Below are 19,911 nucleotides of genomic sequence, written 5' to 3'. Positions count from 1 at the left end.
TTCCTATATACTAATAATGAAAAATCTCAGAAATTAAGGAATAAATCACTTTCACCATTGCAACAAAAAGAATAAAATATCTAGGAATAAACCTACCTAAGGGGACAAAAGAACTGTATACAGAAAATTTTAAGACACGGATGAAGAAATCAGATGACATAAACAGAGATATTCCATGTTCCTCGGTAGGAAGAATCAATATTGTGAAAGTGACTATACTACCAAATGCAATCTACAGATTGAATGTGATACCTATCAAATTACCAATGGCATTTTTCACAGAACTAGAACAAAAAATTTAACAATTCATATCGAGACACAAAAGACCCTGAATAGCCAGTACAGTCTTCAGAAAGAAGAATGGAGCTGAAGGAGGCAAATTTTCTGACTTCAGATTATACTAGAAAGCTACAGTGATCAAGATAGTATGGTTCAGTTCAGTCGCTCAGTCGCGTCCGACTCTTCGCGACCCCATGAATTGCAGCACACCAGGCCTCCCTGTCCAGCACCAACTCTCGGAGTTCGCTCAGACTTAAATGTCCGAGTCCGTGATGCCATCCAGCCATCTCATCCTCTGTCGTCCCCTTCTCCTCCTGCCCCCAATCCCTCCCAGCATCAGAGTCTTTTCAAATGAGTCAACTCTTCACATGAGGTGGCCAAAGTACTGGAGTTTCAGCTTTAGCATCATGCCTTCCAAAGAACACCCAAGACTGATCTCCTTTAGAATGGACTGGTTGGATCTCCTGGCAATCCAAGGGACTCTCAAGAGTCTTCTCCAACACCACACTTCAAAAGCATCAATTCTTCGGCGCTCAGCCTTCTTCACATTCTGACTCTCACATCCATACATGACCACAGGAGAAACCATAGCCTTGACTAGATGGACCTTAGTCGGCAAAGTAATGTCTCTGCTTTTGAATATGCTATCTAGGTTGGTCATAACTTTTCTTCCAAGGAGTAAGCATCTTTTAATTTCATGGCTGCAATCACCATCTGCAGTGATTTTGGATGCCAAAAAAATTAAGTCTGACACTGTTTCCCCATCTATTTCCCATGAAGTGATGGGACTGGATGCCATCCATGATCCTCGTTTTCTGAATGTTGAGCTTTCAGCCAACTTTTTCACTCTCCTCTTTCACTTTCATCAAGAGGCTTTTTAGTTCCTCTTCACTTTCTGCCATAAGGGTGGTGTCATCTGCATATCTGAGGTTATATATTTTTCCTGGCAATCTTCATTCCAGCTTGTATTTCTTCCAGTTCAGCGTTTCTCATGATGTACTTTGCAATAAGTTAAATAAGCAGGGTGACAGTATACAGCTTTGACGTACTCCTTTTCCTATTTGGAACCAGTCTGTTGTTCCATGTCCAGTTTTTACTGTTGCTTCCTGACCTGCATACAGATTTCTCAAGAGGCAGGTCAGGTGGTCTGGTATTCCCATCTCTTTCAGAATTTTCCACAGTTTATTGTGATCCACACAGTCAAAGGCTTTGGCATAGTCAGTAAAGCTGAAATAGATGTTTTTCTGGAACTCTCTTGCTTTTTCAATGATCCAGCGGATGTTGGCAATTTGATCTCTTGTTCCTGTGTCTTTTCTAAAACCAGCTTGAACATCAGGAAGTTCATAGTTCACGTATTGCTGAAGCCTGGCTTGGAGAATTTTGAGCATTACTTTACTAGCATGTGAGATGAGTGCAATTGTGCGGTAGTTTCAGCATTCTTTGGCATTGCCTTTCTTTAGGATTGGAATGAAAGTACCTTTTCCAGTTCCATGGTCACTGCTGAGTTTTCCAAATTTGCTGGCTTATTGAGTGCAGCACTTTCACAGCATCATCTTTCAGGATTTGAAATAGCTCAACTGGAATTCCATCACCTCCACTAGCTTTGTTCGTAGTGATGCTTTCTAAGGCCCACTTAACTTCACATTCCAGGATGTCTGGCTCTAGGTGAGTGATCATACCATCGTGATTATCTGGGTCGTGAAGCTCTTTTTTGTACAGTTCTTCTGTGTATTCTTGCCACCTCTTCTTAATATCTTCTGCTTCTGTTAGGTCCATACCATTTCTGTCCTTTATCGAGCCCATCTTTGCATGAAATGTTCCCTTGGTGTCTCTAATTTTCTTGAAGAGATCTCTAGTCTTTCCCATTCTGTTGTTTCCCTCTATTTCTTTGCATTGATCGCTGAAGAAGGCTTTCTTATCTCTTCTTGCTATTCTTTGGAACTCTGCATTCAGATGCTTATATCTTTCCTTTTCTCCTTTGTTTTTCGTCTCTTCTTTTCATAGCTATTTGTAAGGGCTCCCCAGACAGCCATTTTACTTTTTTGCATTTCTTTTCCATGGGGATGCTCTTGATCCCTGTCTTCTGTACAGTGTCATGAACCTCCTTCCATAGTTCATCAGGCACTCTATCTATCAGATCTAGGCCCTTGAATCCATTTGTCACTTCCACTGTATAATCATAAGGGATTTGATTTAGGTTATACCTGAATGGTCTAGTTGTTTTCCCTACTTTCTTCAATTTCAGTCTGTCTTTGGTAATAAGGAGTTCATGATCTCAGCCACAGTCAGCTCCTGGTCTTGTTTTTGTTGACTGTATAGAGCTTCTCCATCTTTGGCTGCAAAGAATATAATCCGTCTGATTTTGGTGTTGACCATCTGGTGGTGTCCATGTGTAGAGTCTTCTCTTGTGTTGTTGGAAGAGGGTGTTTGCTATGACCAGTGCATTTTCTTGGCAAAACTCTATTAGTCTTTGTCCTGCTTCATTCTGTATTCCAAGGCCAACTTTGCCTGTTACTCCAGGTGTTTCTTGACTTCCTACTTTGGCATTCCAGTCCCCTATAATGAAAAGGACATCTTTTTGAGTGTTAGTTCTGAATTGTCTTGTAGGTCTTCATAGAACCGTTCAGCTTCTTCAGTGTTACTAGTTGGGGCATAGACTTGGATTTCTGTGCATAGGAACCTGGAATGTCAGGTCCATGAATCAAGGCAAATTGGAAGTGATCATACAAGAGATGGCAAGAGTGATCGTCAAGATTCTAGGAATCATCGAACTAAACTGGACTGGAATGGGTGAATTTAACTCAGATGACCATTATATCTACTACTGTGGGCAGGAATCCCTCAGAAGAAATGGAGTAGCCATCATGGTCAACAAAAGAGTCTGAAATGTAGTACTTGGATGCAATCTCAAAAATGACAGAATTATCTCTGTTCGTTTCCAAGGCAAACCATTCGGTATCATAGTAATCCAAGTCTGTGCCCCAACCAGTAACGCTGAAGAAGCTGAAGTTGTACGTTTCTATGAAGACCTATGCAGACAGTATGGTACTGGCACAAAAACAGAAAATATAGACCAATGGAACAAGATAGAAAGCCCACAAATAAACCCACGCATCTGTGGGTACCTTCTTTTTGACAGAGAAGTCAAGACTATACAGTGGGGCAAAGGTAGCCTCTTGAATAAGTGGTGCTGGGAAAACTGGACAGCTACGTGTAAAAGAATGAAGTTACAACACTTCGTAGTACCATGTGGGCTTCCCTTTTGTCTCAGCTGGTAAAGAATGTGCCTGCAATGCAGGAGACCTGGGTTTGATCCCTAGGTTGGGAAGATCCCCTGGAGAAGGGAAAGGCTTCCCACTACAGTATTGTGGACTGGAGAATTCCATGGACTGTATATAGACCATGGGGTTGCAAAAGAGTTGGACATAATTGATGCCATACACAAAGATAAACTCAAAATGGATTAAGGACCTAAATGTAAGACAGAAAACTATATAAAACTTAGAGGAAAACATAGGCTGAACACTTGATGACATAAAACAAGATCCTCTATGATCCACTTCCTAGAGTAAAGGAAATAAAAACAAAAACAAGTGGGAACTAATTAAACTTAAATGCTTTGCACAGCAAAGGAAACTCTAAACAAGGTGAAAAGACAACCTCAGAATGGGAGAAAATAATAGAAAGGAAACAACTGACAAAGGATTAATTTCCAAAATACACAAGTAGCTCATATAAGTCAATACCAGAAAAACAAACAGTCCAATCAAAAAGTGGGAAAAAGACCTAAACAAACATTTCTCCAAAAAGACATGTAGATGGCTCATAAACACATGAAAAGATGTTTAACGTCACTCATTATGAGATATTATTTTTATTATTTTTATAGCAAATCAAAGCTGTGATGAGATAATATCTCCCACTGGTTAAGTACATTCTTAAATTGGTTTTTAAATTTTTTTTTAAATTTATACATTCTTAGATTTTGAAGTCCTAAGTGTCATCTCTTTAAATACATATATATATACACACATATTAATATTAATATATTAATATTCTCTATATAGACATGTATATTATATATATATCTGTTCTGTATGTACATATGTATGCATATGTGCAAAAGTGTGCTCATTTAGTTGCCCTAGGTTACTCAACTTTTAACCTGAAGATTGAATCTCATAATTTCTCTAGGATTACCTAATACTTATTTTAGCTATGTGTGGTAATGTTTAGTCACTAAGTAGTGTCTGACTCTTCCAACTCCATTTGCCAGGCTCGTCTATCCATGGGGTTTCCTAGGCAAGAATACTGGAGTGGGCTGCCATTTCCTTCTCCAGGGCATCTTCCCAGCCGAGGGATCAAACCCAGGTCTCTTGCTGGTCAGGCAGATTCATTACCACTGAGTCACCTGGGAAGCCCTTAGCTATGATTAGATTTATTCAAATCTTTAAAACATTTTTTATTTTGTTGTGGTAAAAATGTTTTAAGTGAGATCTCTCTCAACAGATTTTTAAGTGTACAGTAGAGTATTGTTACCTATAGACACAATGTTGTACACTAGATATCTAATTTATCTTATACAACTGAAACTTTGCATCTGTTAATCAACATCTCTGAATTTCTCCCTCCTCCCAGTCCCTGCCATCTACTTTTCTAATCTCTCCTTCTATGAGTTTGACTGTATTCAAATCTTGAATAAATTTAATGTATCAATAGAACTGTGAATTTTCTATGTTTGAAGGTTTTACTCATTTCAGAACTGTGGAGCATGGACCAAATACATCTTTCAGTTTATTAATTTCATAACTTAGAATTTTTAAAGTACTTGCATATTTTATTCCTAGATCTTTGATTATAAACTTGAAGATTTGTGAGTCTCCTGAAAAGTTTCTAATTAAATTGTTGCTGAACTTCAGAAAGCACATTTTGTTCTAATACTATTTAAAGAGTTTTTAATATCTTCATATAATTTTTTTTCCAGTTCAGGACTGTGAGGTTCATCAGAAAATTTTGGCAACTGATGTTCATTCTAAAAATACATCTGACTTGAGAAAAATGTCAAGTAAAAAACTAAAAGATAATCACAGTGAAGCTGATGAGGATTGTTACTTATCTGTTGGCTCACCTTCTGACCTGGACATTAAAGCATCTTCATTGCAAAAGGGTAGTCCATCTGTTGCCCAGAAGAGAGAGACCCACACTTCCAAAAATTCAGTAAATATGCTGTCTTCAAGTACAGAGATTTCTCATAAAACCAGAAAAAGGTGAAGTTTTATTTATTTATGAAATATTAATCTTTCTGTAACAATTTCATTTTTATGTTAAAAATGGGTAATTTAGTGTTTTATGTATTTTACAGTAAGTATTGAATATTTACATGTTATGAGAAAAGTAGACATATGTTGGGTATATATTCAATTTATATTTATTATGGAAGGCCTTAAAGTGTACTTCTGAAAAGTCTGGGGGTAAACTTTTCTATGGTCTATGGAAAAGCATACTTTTTTTCTTTTTTCTTTAAGATCTAAAAAAAATACTAATGACATAGAAAATAACACAGTAGGCACTCATATATTCAAATCTGACATGTTTATATTTTGTTATATTCAGATACTTTTTAAAAAACATTTTTTGAGTGTCATATAGTTGAATTAAAAATATTAATTGCTGCTGTATAGCAAATTGTTATGCATATATGTATGTATATATACACATTCTTTTTAATATTCTTTTTCATTATGGTTTATCGCAGGATATTTTTTTTCCTCATAATAAATTTTCTATAGCTTCCTAAGAGAAATAATTTGTATTTTCCATATGTTATTTTAAATTACCAGGATAAGTATATATCAGGTCACTTTGAGGGGTAGCAAACAATAAGTATTGTTGAAGATAGTTGTGGTAAACCCCCATCCATTTCCTGGGGCTTTCTTTCCCGTTGGTCTTTAAGAAGCACAATTGATTGTTCAAGGTCCTTTGCTATTGGAAAACCTCTGCCATAAGTATAATATCTGTATAGGGTCTTTTGTGTTGATTCTTGGAGCTGAGGAGTTAAGTACCCTCTTAAGATTTTACAGTCCAAAGTGTGATCTGCAGCTCAGGATCAAGAGAAATGGTATGATCTGGAAGCCTGTTAGAAATTCATAATCTCAAACTCTATGCTAGACCTATTGAATCAAAATCTACATTTTAATAAGATTCCCCAGAGGATTCAGATTCATATGAAATGTTTGAGAACTAGTATTTTAAGCTACAATTTGCCTTGATGTATGATTTAACCATCCTTTCTTTCTTTTTTTTCTATCAGCAAATACAAAATTTAATTTTTCTGAACAGTTCATCTTGTGTAATTTGTGTGAGAGAAACACATCAGCATTTATAAAGTTTAAATAAAGGCCCATTGGAAAATTTTGTAAGTGGTGGTATTACCACTGTAGGGAAGTTCAAGAAAACTTATAACTCAGCAAATGATGGAAATATTCAGCTTGTCGTCCTTCTAACCTTTTAGGTTAAGCTTTGAAGATAAAGATGTTTTAAAGAAAGTAGAAATAACGAATGAAGTATCAGAAATAGAGGATAAAGTATCAGAAGGACTACAAGACAGGAAACAGTCAAGAACATCTCAAAAAAGAATACAAGATTCAGAATATGAAAACCAACCGCAAGCTAGAAAGAGTTTTTCAACGTTGTTTTTAGAAACTGTAAAAAGAAAAAGTGAATCCAGGTAAGTTATTAAGAAATGGTCCACGTTTTTCTTTTAGATTCTTTGAATAGTACCTAAGGATTCTTAATGACATTTAACCAAAAGTTAATCTTAATTAACATAATTTTTAATTGAAATTATGTTTAACCCATAGAGTGTATTTCTTACCAGTAAACTGACCACAAAGCCATCATTTAATGGTTTCTAAATTAAATGTGAAAGAAAATAAGTTTCTTCAGCTTTTATTACTTCTGTTCATCAACACTTTCTAGTATGTATGATATCAAAAACTAAAGGCAATATTTAGAAGTAAAATTGTCAAGGTGCCTAGGTGTCATTGTTAGGTGTCTTAAATATTTTTTTCTGCTTCTTTTGATTGTGTTAGTAAAATGGTAGTCCTAAAATAAGTTTTAATCTGTTCTTGCCTACTTAAAAACCTTCAGTAGTTCCACAGTGTCCATTCAGTGATTTTTAACTGGCTGCACATAGAGTTAACTGGAATTAACAGCAGCTAGGGTTGAGAACCACTGGTCTATAGAATAAATTTCAGAGTTGTCAGTGGTCTACAGAATAAGTTTCAGAGTTATCAACTGGTATTTGGGGTTTCCCTGGTGACTCAGACAGTAAAGAATTTGCTTGCAGTATAGAAACTCGAGTTCAATTGCTGAGTCTGAAAGATCCCCTGGAGAAGGGAATGGCAGCCCACTCCAGTATTGTTCCCTGGAGAATTCCACGGACAGAAGAGCCTGATGAGCTATGGTCCGTGGGCTTGCAGGGAGTCGGACATGATTGAGTGACTATCACTTTCACTTTATAGCTGATATTTAAGGCTTTCGCTCTCACTAGTGAACTGTTTCTGTCATATGTATTTGCAGTTGTCCTAGATCTTCCCTGTAGCTCAGATGGTAAAGAATCTGCCTGCAACGCAGGAGACCTGGGTTCAATCCCTGGGTCAGGAAGATCCTCTGGAGAAGGGACTGGCAATCCACTCCAGTATTCTTGCCTGGAGAATCCCATGGAGAGAGGAGCCTGACGGGCTACAGTTCTTGGGGTCGCAAAGAGTCGGACACGACTAGGCGACTAACCCACCCACATGGCTTTGGCACACCGTTTCCCCTTGACATATGCCAATTTATATTTTCTTCTAAAAGTTTCACTCCAGTGTTTTTTTAAAATAATTTCTTACCTTGTATTACACTTTAACTATTTTATGTATGTCTTTCTTATGTAGGTGAAGACATAAGCCCATCTTTCTGGGAGTTTAGTTTCTTTTGAATTTTCTATGAGATCTGTCAGAGTGCTTGCAAATCTATTAGGAAGGTTTTATAAAAACATCAAATGAATGAAATTCCTCTTTGGTTCAGTCTCTGTTCCATAGTTGACTCCTTCCTCCCTCCACCTCCATAGTCTTGCTCCTTCTCTCCCATCTCTCTTTCTCTTTCTGTATGTGTGTGTGTGTGTGTGTGTGTGTGTGTGTGTGTGTGTGTGTGTGTGTGTGTGTGTACACATAGGTACATATGGCATTTTTACCCCTGTATGCATATTGCCCTGCTATCTGATACAAATATGTTACATTTATGGGCTAATTATATCTGTGTCTAAAAGTAATTATTTTTTAATGTGTCAGTTTTTTGATAAACTACTGAGTATAGTTTAATTGCTATAACCAGGTGTAACTGTTCACTATTCCTCAGGTTTTCTTGCTTCTTTGTTTTGCTTATGCTTTTCCTTTTGATTCTTTCTTACATGTCCTCATGGCCAAATCATATCCATTCTTCAAGATCCAACTCAAATGGCATTTTTCCACTGAGCCAGAAGTCATCTTTCTGTATTCTGAATTTTAATATTTAATTAAAATTTTATTTTTAATTTGGGCTGCTAAATAGACCAGCATAGTCTGGATGGCTTATAAGCAACAGAAATTTATTTCACAATGCTGGAGGCTGAGAAGTCCAAGATCAAGGCTCAAGTAGTTTCAGTGTCTGGTGAGACCTGCTTCCTGGTTCATGATGGCTATCTTATTGCTATAACCTCAAATGATGAAAGGTAGTGAGGGAGTTTTCTGGGGTTTCTCTTATAAAGGTGCTAATTCCATTCATGAGCCATTGTACCCTAATTACCTAATCACTACCTAAAGACTCCACCCTAAAATACCATCATATTGGGGATTAGGTTTTAATTTATTAATTTCAGAAGGATGTAAACATTTGATCTGTGTAGTAAGTGTGAAGGTTATTTCCTAAGGATATCTTTGGTTTGAATAACCTTGAAGTTATGAAAGTCTCTTGAAATAGAATAAAGGAGGGATATAGAGAGTTCTTATTAGCTGGTTTGGGAAAACTTTTATCTTTAAATAAATAGCTTTATTTTTTGTTTTTCTGGCTGCCTGGCATGTGGGATCCTAGTTCTCTGTCCAGGGATTGAACCTATGTCCCCTGCAGAGGGAGTGCAGAGTTCTAACCACTGGACCTCCAAGAAGTCCCTAGGATTACTTCTTTAATGTGTGGAATTAATAGATATTACAGGAAATATTTATTGTTCTTTAGTCCCTAAGTTGTGTCCACTCTTTTGTGACCCCAAAACCTATAGCCCACCAGACTCCTTTGTCCACATAATTTCCCTGGCAAGAATGCTGGAGTGGATTGCCATTTTCTTCTCCAGGGGATCGTACCCTCTCCTGCATTGGCAGACAGAGTCTTTACCACTGAACCACCTGGGAAGCCCTACAGATAATACACAATAAAGCAAATTAAACATATTTCTATCAGATTGGCTAATTAAGTGCTGAAAAATAATATTTGTTTAAACATAATCTTCTATTTATATATTATATAGTCTCCTATTTATACTTTGTTTTTTATTAGATTGTCTAGATTTTTCTGATTATATAAACTTGTAAGACTCTGCCTATTAGAAGATATATTGCTTAGCATATATATGTATATGTTTTTTATATTGGAAGATTTATGAGGTGTTTGAGATTAGAGAAGTATAGAAGGCATTTTCATCTCATAATCTTTTTATAAAGGGAAAAAATATAGACATGATAATCGTTTTTCCATCCTACGTTTTCCTCTACTGTGTATGAAAATGGTTAAGCATCCTTACTCAAGTGAAAAAGGCAGAAAAAGGAGTACATGTACTGCCTTCAGAATTTGGATGTTTGCCCTATTTATTTTTGCATTGAAGGATATGGTTTGCTCAAGGCTATTGTCATAAAGAGGAAGGAAATGCAAAATTATTCCATCAGAGTAAACATGTACGACAATGTGTGTGAACTTTCAAACTTGGAATGAATTTTTATATAATTTAGTCTATAATTTAGTAGTGTTTTCTTAAATTGTTAAACTAGAAGGTGTCTCAGAAATAATCTTGTTTTGGATGGTAAGAAATTCATGCCCATGAGACATCTATAAAAACAAAATTTAATTTAACATTATAATAATGGCATGTTTTTTGAGTATATCTGGGCAGTATTTATACATCTCTGGATTTCATCTGTTTAATATTTCTAATGAATGGGGAACCAGAAATTAGTTGATGAAGTCTATAGAGATGCTTCCAGCTTTAAATTTCTGTGCTCCCATCTATGTTATAAATGAGTATTCTCAGATATTATAGAAATGTAAAAGGAGGGAAAGATTTTAAAGTGTAAGGAAAAATTGAAGAGACATGTCAACTGCTCTTTAAAGCAAAGATATAAACTTTATTTTCTTGAGCTATTGTTTATTGTAACACTGTTTTAGTTCTGTTGTTAGGCATATAGCAACTGTTCCACCTCATTTATCTCCTGCAAATAATACGAAGTTATTGGAAGATGAATTTATAATTGATGAATCAGATCAAAGTTTTGTCAGTCAACCTTGGATTACTATACCAAGAAAGACTGGGCCTCTGAAGCAGCACACAGCATCCCCTGCTGAGAGCACTGTCCTTCAGAGGAAGAAGTCAAGAGAAAGACATGACAGTGTATCATCTGTGGCTTTGACAAGTAACAAGCATCCTGGCAAAGCTCACCCAGTAGAGAAATCTCAGCCCTCTGAACCAAAAATACCGGGTGGGAGTTGTGCTTTGTCAGATGATGTAGAAAATAACTGTAAATCTACAAAATATGAAATATATTCTGAGAATGCAAAAAAATCATCTGGAGACAAAAGGACTATAAAACAAAAACAGAGAACAAAATCTGAGGCCAATGTACCTGAAGAAGAAGTTAATGTGAGGCAATCTAAAGATAAAAATATAAATATATCACATACTGTCCAAGACAAGTTACAAAGAAATTCAGACAGAAATATGGAAGAGGATGAAGAGATAAACGTTAGCATTTCCAAGAATCAGTTGCTTTCTGTGGGTAAGTGTTTATATTAAATGTAACTATGGATATTAATCTACCACTTTGCTCTTTATAATATTCCTATTTAGCTTTAGGAAGTAGGCATTAAATCTATACAAAGCCTTGAAAGCCTGCAAGCTGTTTTCTAGAGTCTCTTTATTTTACATTGTACTTCACCTTCAGGTCACTTGATTTTGGGGTAGCGTCTAAGATTACAGCATATGTAAAGGGCAAAGTAAAAGGCAAATGCTTAGTAAACCAGGTAGTTGACACAAATAAGATGGCATCATATTTTCTTGAGGCTTATTAAAATATAAATTTGGATAAGAAATCAGCTAGTGGGGCTAGTTCTTGCAGATAAAAATTAATACTCCTCTGTTAAATTATTTACTCATTTATCTAAAAATTTAATGTCAGAGATTGTATTAGGCTCTGAACTTACAAAGATTGCTAATAAATAATTTTCATCATTAAAAAAGATCCATCTGGTAATGTCTGTAGACCAACAGATAAATATACATACATCCACAGGATGATATTGGAAGCACAGAGAATAATCAACTAACTAATAATCTCAAAAAACTTTTTATTTTAGGACAGTATATCATTTATTATACAAACTGGGACACATAAAAATGGGAGAGGATGTCATGACAGTAAGCATTAACTCGTATTGTCCCAGTGAAACCTGAAATACAACCACACTCTTTATGTTATCTCTCTGTATAGTAATTGAGGTTTATAATGGTGACAGTATCATGAAGAAAAGATCAACTTGTGCTTTTTTGTATCACTTTTTAAAATTGAAGTATAGTTGACTTACAGTGTTGTGTTAGTTTTAGGTGTATGGTAAACTGAATGAGTTACACATAGACACACACATACACACACACACACACACACACACACACATTCTTCTTCAAGTTCTTTTCTCTTACAGGTTATTACAGAATACTCCGTATAGTTCCTTGTGCAGTATAGAAGGTCTTTATTGGTTGTCTGTTTCATTTATAGTAGTGTGTATATGTTAATCCTAATTCCTAATTTACCTCCATCCCCTGTTTGTATCTTTTTTATTTTTTCTGTAGGTTCCACAATAAGGGATATCATATGATACTTGTTTTTCTCTCTCTGGCTTACATCACTAAGTATGCTAATCTCTAAATCCATCCATGTTGCTGCAAATGACCTAATTTCATTATTTTTTATGGCTGAGTATTATTCCATATTGTGTGTGTGTGTGTGTGTGTGTGTGTATTGTGTATGTATGTATGTATGTATGTATATAATTACCACACCTTCTTTATCTGTTCATCTGTGGATGGACATTTCGTTTACTTCCACGTCTTGGCTATAGTAAGTAGTGCTGCAATGAACATTGAGGGGCATGTATCTTTTTGAATTATGGTTTTCTCTAGATCCATGCCCAGGAGTGGGTTTACAGATCATATGGTAATACTATTGTTAGGTTTTTTTTTTTTTTTTAAATTTTTTAATTGAAGGAAAGTTATTTTACAGAATTTTGTGTTTTTTTGTCGCATATCAACAGGAATCAGCCATAGGTACACCCATGTACCCTCCCTTGTGAACCTCCCTCCTATCTCCCTCCGCATCCCACCTTTCACATCCCAGCCTGTCACAGAGCCCCTGTTTGAATTCCCTGAGTCATACAGCAAATTCCCATTGGCTGTCTATTTTACATAGGGTATTTTAAATTTCCATGTTACTCTCTCCATACATCTCCCCTTCTCCCTTCTCCTGTCCCCCCATGTCCATAGGTCTGTTCTCTGTGTCTGTTTCTCCATTGCTGCCCTGAAAATAAATTCATCAGTGCCATCTTTTTAGATGCCAAATGTATGTGTCAGTATACGATGTTTATATTTCTCTTCCTGACTTAACTGCTCTCTGTATAATGGGCTCTAGGTTCGTCTCCCTCATTAGAACTGACTCAGATGTGTTCCTTTTATGGCCGAGTATACGTACCACAACTTTATCCATTCATCTGTCAATGGACGTCTAGGTTGCTTCCATGTTCTAGCTACTGTAAATGGTGCTGCAGTGAACATTGGGTTGCATGTGTCTTTTTCAGTTTTTGTTTCCTCAGGTTGTATGCCTAGGAGTGGGATTGCTGGGTCATATGGTAGTTTTATTCCTAGCTTTTTAAGGAATCTCCATACCATCTTCTGTAGTGGCTGTATCAGTTTACATTCCTACCAGCAATGCAAGAGTGTTCCCTTTTCTCTACACCCTCTCCAGCATTTATTGTTTGTAGACTTTTTGATGATGGCCACTGGTCTGAAGTGGTATCTCATTGTAGTTTTGATTTGCATATCTCTAATAATTGAGTGATGTTGAACATCTTTTCATGTGCTTGTTGGCCATCTATCTGTATGTCGTCTTTGGAGAAATGTCTCTTCAAGTCCCTTTCCCACTTTTTGATTGGGTTGTTTGTTTTTCTGGTATTGAATTGTATGAGCTGCTTGTATATTTTGGAAATTAATTCTTTGTGAGTTTTTCTCTTTGCTATTGTTTTCTCCCACTCTGAGGGTTGCTTTTCACTTTGCTTATAGTTTCCTTTGCTATGTAAAAGCTTTAAAGTTTAATTAGGTCCTACTTGTTTATTTTTGTTTTTATTTCCGTTACTCTAGGAGGTGGAGCTTCCCTTGTGTCTCAGCTGGTAAAGAATCCACCTGCAATGTGGGAGACCTGGGTTTGAGCCCTGGGTTGGGAAGCTCCCCTGGAGAAGGGAAAGGCTACGCACTCCAGTATTTTAGTCTGGAGAATTCCATGGACTTTATAGGCCATGGGGTTGCAAAGAGTTGGACACACTGAGCGACTTGCACTGCTCTGCACTAGGCAATGGGTCATAGAAGATCTTGCTTTAATTTATGTCATCGAGTGTTTTACCTGTTTTCTTCTAAGAGTTTTACAGTTTCTGGTCTTACATTTAGGTCTTTAAGCCATTTTGAGTTTGTCTTTGTGTATGGCATCAGGTAGTTTTTAATTTTTCATTCGTTTGCATGTAGCTGTCCAGTTGTCCCAGCACCACTATTCAAGAGGCTATCTTTGCCCCATAGTATATTCTTGTCTCCTTTGTCAAAAAGAAGATACCCATAGGTGTGTGGGTTAATCTCTGATTTCTCTATCTTGTTCCATTGGTCTATATTTCTGTTTTTGTGCAAGTACCATACTGTCTTGATGACTATAGCTTTGTTGTGTAATCTGAAGTCAGGAAGGTTGCCTCCTCCAGCTCCATTCTTTTTCTCAAGACTGCTTTGGCTCTTTGGGGTCTTTTGTGTTTTCATATGAATTGTGAATTTTTTTGTTCTAGTTCTGTGAAAAATGCCATTGGTAATTTGACGGGGATCGCATTGCATCTGTAGATTGCGTTTAGTAGTATAGTCATTTTCACAATATTGATTCTTCCTGTGCAGGAGCATGGAATCTCTCTTCATCTGTTATGATGTCTTTGATTTACTCATCAGTGTCATAATTTTCCGTATATAGGTTTTGCCTCCTTACGTAGCTTTATTCCTATTTTATTCTTTTTGTTGCAGTGGTAAATGGGATTGATTCCTTACTTTCTCTTTCTGATTTTTCATTGTTAATGTATAAGAATGCAAGTAATTTCTGTGCTTTCACCTTGTATCCCATGACTTTGCTGAATTCACTGATTAGCTCTAGTAATTTTCTGATTTTAAGCAGTTTCTTTTGGGTTTTCTATGTATAGTATCATGTTATCTCTAAACAGTGAGAGTTTTACTTCTTTTCCAGTCTATACTCCTTTTGTTTCTTTTTCTTCTCTGATTGCCATGGTTATGACTTCCAAAACGATGCTGAATAATAGTGGTGGGAGTGGACACCCTTGTTATGTTCCTAATCTTAAGTTTTTCACCATTGAGAATAATGTTTGCTGTGGGCTTTTCTTATGTGGTCTTTACTATGTTTAGGTAGGTTCCTTCTATGCCCATTTTTTGAAGCGTTTTTATCATAAATGGATGCTGAATTTTGTTGAAGGCTTTTTCTGCATCTATTGAGATGATCATATGGTTTTTATCTTTCAGTTTGTTAATATGGTGTATAATCATTGATTTGCATATAATGAAGAATCCTTGCATCCCTGGAATAAACCCAACTTGATCATAGAATATGAGCTTTTTAATGTGTTGTTGAATTCTCTTTGCTTGAATTTTGTTGAGGATTTTTGCGTCTATCTTCATCAATTATATTGGCCTGTAATTTTCTTTTTTCGTGTTGTCTTTGCCTGGTTTTGGTATCAGGGTGATTGTGGTCTTGTTGAATGTGTTTGGAGATGTTCTAAGAGTTTGGGAAGAATAAGCATTAGCTATTCTCTAAATGTTTGATAGAATTCCCCTGTGAAGCCATCTGGTTTTTGGGAGATTTTTGATCACTGTTTCTATTTCAGTGTTTGTAACTGTTGTTTATCATTTCTATTTCTTCCTGGTTCAGTCCTGGGAGATTGATCTTTCCTAAGAATCTGTCCATTTCCTCTAGGTTGTCTTATTTTATTAGCATATAGTTACTCATAATATTCTCTTATGATTCTTTGTATTTCTGTGTTATCTGTTGTAACCTCTCCTTTTTCATTTCTAATTTTGTTGATTTTTCTCCCTTTTTTGCTTGGTGAGTCTAGCTAGTGGTTTGTCAGTTTTGTTTATCTTCTCAAAGAACCAGCTCTTAGTTTTATTGATCTTTGCTATTGTTTCCTTCATTTCTTTTTCATTTATTTCTGCTCACATCTTTATGATCCCTTTCCTTATGTTGACTTTTGGGGATTTTTTTGTTTTTCTTTTTCCAGCTGCTTTAGAAGTACAGTTAGGTTGCCTATTCAGTGCTTTTGTTGTTTTTTGAGGTATGATTATATCGCTATAAACGTCCCTCTTAGAACTGCTTTTGTTGAATCCCATAGGTTTTGGGTTGTCATGTTTTCAGTGTCATTTGTTTCTAGTAATCTTTTGATTCCCTTTCTTATTTTCAGTAACCTCTTCATTATTTATTAATGTCTCATTTAATCTCCATGAGTTTGTGTTTTTTGCAGTGTTTTTCCTGTAGTTGTTATCTAGTCTCATACCTTTGTGGTCAGAGAAGATACTTGATACAATTTCAGTTTTCTTAAATTTACTGAGGCTTGATTTGTGGCCCAATATGTGATCTGTCCTGGAGAATGTTCCATGTGCACTTGAAAAGTGTATTATTCTGCATTAGGATGGAAAGTCCTGAAGATATCAATGAGGTCCATTTGGTCTAATGTTTCATTTAAGGTTTGTGTTGCCTTCTTGATTCTCTGTTTTGATGATCTGTCTGTTGGTGTAAGTGGGTTTTTAAAGTCCCCTACTATTGTGTTACTGTCGATTTCTCCTTTTATGCCTGTTAATGTTTGCCTTATGTATTGAGGTGTTCCTATGTTGGGTGCATAAATATTTACAATTGTTATATCTTCTTCTTGGATTGATCCCTTGATCATTATGTAGTGTCCTTCTTTGTCTCTGATAATATTCTTTAAAGTCTTATTTTGTCTGATAAGGATTGCCACTCCGGCTTTCTTTTGGTTTCTATTTGCATGGAATATCTTTCTCCATCCTTTTATTTTCATTCTGTATGTTTCTCTAGGTCTGAAATGATCTCCTGTAGGCAGCATATATATATATATATATACACACACACATATATATATATATCATATATATATATGGATCTTTTTTTTTTATGTCCAGTCAGTCTGTGTCTTTTGGATGGTAAATTTAATCCATTTACATTTAAGGTAATTAGTGATACATATGTTCCTATTGGCATTTTCTTGATTGTTTTGGGTTTGTTTTGTAAGTCTTTCCATTCTCTTGTGTTTAGTGGCTATGCAAGTCCCTTTAGTATTTGTTGCAAGGCTGGTTTGGTGGTGCTGAATTCTCTTAACTTCTGCTTGTCTGTGAAGCTTTTGATTTCTCTATCAATTTTGAATGAGATCTTTGTGGGATATAGTAATCTTGGTTATAGATTTTTCTCTTTCATTACTTTAAATATATACTGCCATTACCTGTAGAGTTTCTGTTGAAAGATCCGCTGTTAATTGTATGGGTTTTCTCTTGTATGTTACCTGTTACTTTTCCCTTGGTGCTTTTAATATTCTTTCTTTGTACTTAATCTCAGTTAGCTTGATTAATATATGTCTCATTGTGTTTCTCCTGTAAGGGACTCTCTATACTTCTTGGACTGATTGGCTATTTCCTTTCCCATATTGGAAAAGTTTTCAGCTCTCAGTTCAGTTGCTCAGTCGTGTCTGACTCTTTTTGACCTGGGGCTGCAGCTTGCCAGGCTTCCCTGTCCATTACCAACTCCCGGAGCCTGCTCAAACTCATGACCATCAAGTTGGTGATGTCATCCAACCATCTCATCCTCTGTTGTCCCCTTCTCCTCTGCCTTCAATCTTTCCCAGCATCAGGATCTTTTCTAGTGAGTCATTTCTTCACATCCTGTGGCAAAAGTAGTGGAGCTTCAGCTTCAGCATCAGTCCTTCCAATGAACACCCAGGACTGATCTCCTGTAGGATGGACTGGTTGGATCTTCTCACAGTCCAAGGAACTCTCAAGAGTCTTCTCCAGCACCACAATTCAAAAGCATCAATTCTTTGTGCTCAGCTTTCTTTATTTTCTCACATCCATACATGACCACTGGAAAAACATGGCTTTGACTAGATGGACCTTTGTCAGCAAAGTAATATCTCTGCTTTTTAATATGCTGTTTAGGTTGGTCATAGCTTTTCTTCCAAGGAGCAAGCATCTTTTAATTTTGTGGCTGCAGTTACCACCTGCAGTGATTTTGGAGCCCAAGAAAAGAAAAGTCTGTCACTGTTTCCATTGTTTCCCTGTCTATTTTCCATGAAGTGATGGGACCAGATGCCATGATCTTCATTTTTTTGAATGTTGAGTTTTAAGTCAGCTTTTTCACTCTCTTCTTTCACTTTCATCAAGAGGCTCCTAAGTTCCTCTTTGCTTTCTGTTTAAATAAGCTAAGCAGGGTGACAATATACAGCTTTGACGTACTTCTTTACCAAATTGGAGCCAGTCCATTGGGCCATGTCTTATTTTACTTCTTAACTGCATACTATACTGTTCTGTAGTTATACTACTACTTATATAACTTTACTATAACTTAAGTTTTGCTACTTAACTGTTACTTCTTAACCTGGATACTATAATTTTTAAAAAAATATTCTCAGTGCCTTCTTGTTCTTCTTCTTCTGTGACCCCTGTAACTCGAAAATTGGTGTATTTACTATTGTCCCGAAGGTCTCTGATGATATCCTCAATTCTTTTCATGCCTTTCCCTTTATTCTGCACTTCATCAGTTATTTGCACCATTCTATCCTCCAGCTCACTTATCTGTTCCTCTGCCCCAGTTATTCTGCTATTGGTTCCTTCTAGAGGAAAGTATTTTTAATTTCAGTAATTGTGTTATTCATCTGTTTGCTTATTCTTGATTTCTTCTATGTCTTGGGTGATTGTATTAACTGTGTTAGATGTTTCTTGTATGTTCTCCATTCTATTTTCAAGTCTTCAGAGCATCTTTGCTATCATTATTTTGAATTCTCTTTCAAGGAGATTGCTTATTTCTTCTTTATTTGGTGTTAATGCGTTTCTACCTTGCTGTTTCATTTGTGCTGTATTCTCTGTCTTTTTGTCATTTTGTTTTTCTAACTTGCTTCATTGAGATCTCCTTTTCCCAGGCTTTAGGGTTGTATTACTTCTTCCTTTTGTTTTTTGTCCTTGGAGGGAAATGTTGGTTGGGGTTTTGTGTTGATTTCTTGTTAGGGGTGACCTGTACCTGTGTTCTAGTTGGAGGAGATCAAGTGGATCAAGCAGGTAATTACAGAGATAATGGGATGTATACACATACTTCCACACATACAGTTATAACCAAAGTGTTCTAAAGAAAAGAGTACAGTAGGTTGACTTCGTGAACAAGGAAAGTCAAAAGTGATACCAACCAATTAAAAGTAGAACTAGGTAATGCTCAATCTGGAAAACTGTATGAGTAGAGGGCCAACTGGGGAATATAACAAAGAGAGCTCAGCTATTTAACCTACTTGGTGAGAAAAGAAAGAGTGAAGGAAAACAGGGAGAAGGAAAAAAGACAAAAAAAGAGAAGGGAAGCAAAAGAGAAAAGGAGGGGGTGGAAAAGAAGTTAAAAAAAAGAGCGATAGAAAAAATAGAAAAGCAAAGATCAATAGACATATGTGGAGAAGATTTATATGTATAGTTAGAAATAGATAATAGCCAGTAAAGAACTATAGGGAAAGCAGTTGAATATATAAAAAACAAAATGGAAAAACTCATTAAAAAAGAGGGTGAAAAAGAGAAAAAAAAAAATCTTAAAATGATTTTTTTTTTTTTTTGGACTAGAAAAGTAAAGAGCAAAGTTCCATAGCACCACAGAAGGCTAATGTGAAGATGGAAATATGTAGGGAGAATAAACAGTGTGATTTATAAGGAAAAAAAGGGTTTTCAAGGTCATAGTTCTCTTTGGTTGTGGAGTCTACCCCTGTGCATGGGATTGGGTTAGTGTCCTGTGATGT

General features: G+C 36.1%; 1 protein-coding gene across 6 annotated transcripts in view; it reads left to right on the top strand.

Moving 5' to 3' along the window:
• CENPC (centromere protein C) overlaps positions 1 to 19,911 on the top strand; it is a 119,729-nt gene that overhangs the window by 41,409 nt on the left and 58,409 nt on the right. For 4 of the 6 annotated variants that reach the window (XM_060417150.1, XM_060417151.1, XM_060417154.1 and 1 more), the window contains 3 exons: positions 5,264 to 5,546; positions 6,791 to 7,006; positions 10,732 to 11,339. In XM_060417150.1, coding sequence (XP_060273133.1) covers positions 5,264 to 5,546; positions 6,791 to 7,006; positions 10,732 to 11,339 — 1,107 coding nt within the window. The remainder of the gene's footprint in view (positions 1 to 5,263; positions 5,547 to 6,790; positions 7,007 to 10,731; positions 11,340 to 19,911) is intronic. The other 2 variants (XM_060417152.1, XM_060417153.1) reach the window with 1 other exon arrangement.

Source organism: Ovis aries, chromosome 6 (assembly GCF_016772045.2).
Source record: "Ovis aries strain OAR_USU_Benz2616 breed Rambouillet chromosome 6, ARS-UI_Ramb_v3.0, whole genome shotgun sequence".
NCBI lineage: Eukaryota > Metazoa > Chordata > Mammalia > Artiodactyla > Bovidae > Ovis > Ovis aries.
Note: the sequence above shows the minus strand (reverse complement) of the source record. Positions and strands in the feature narration are given on the sequence as shown.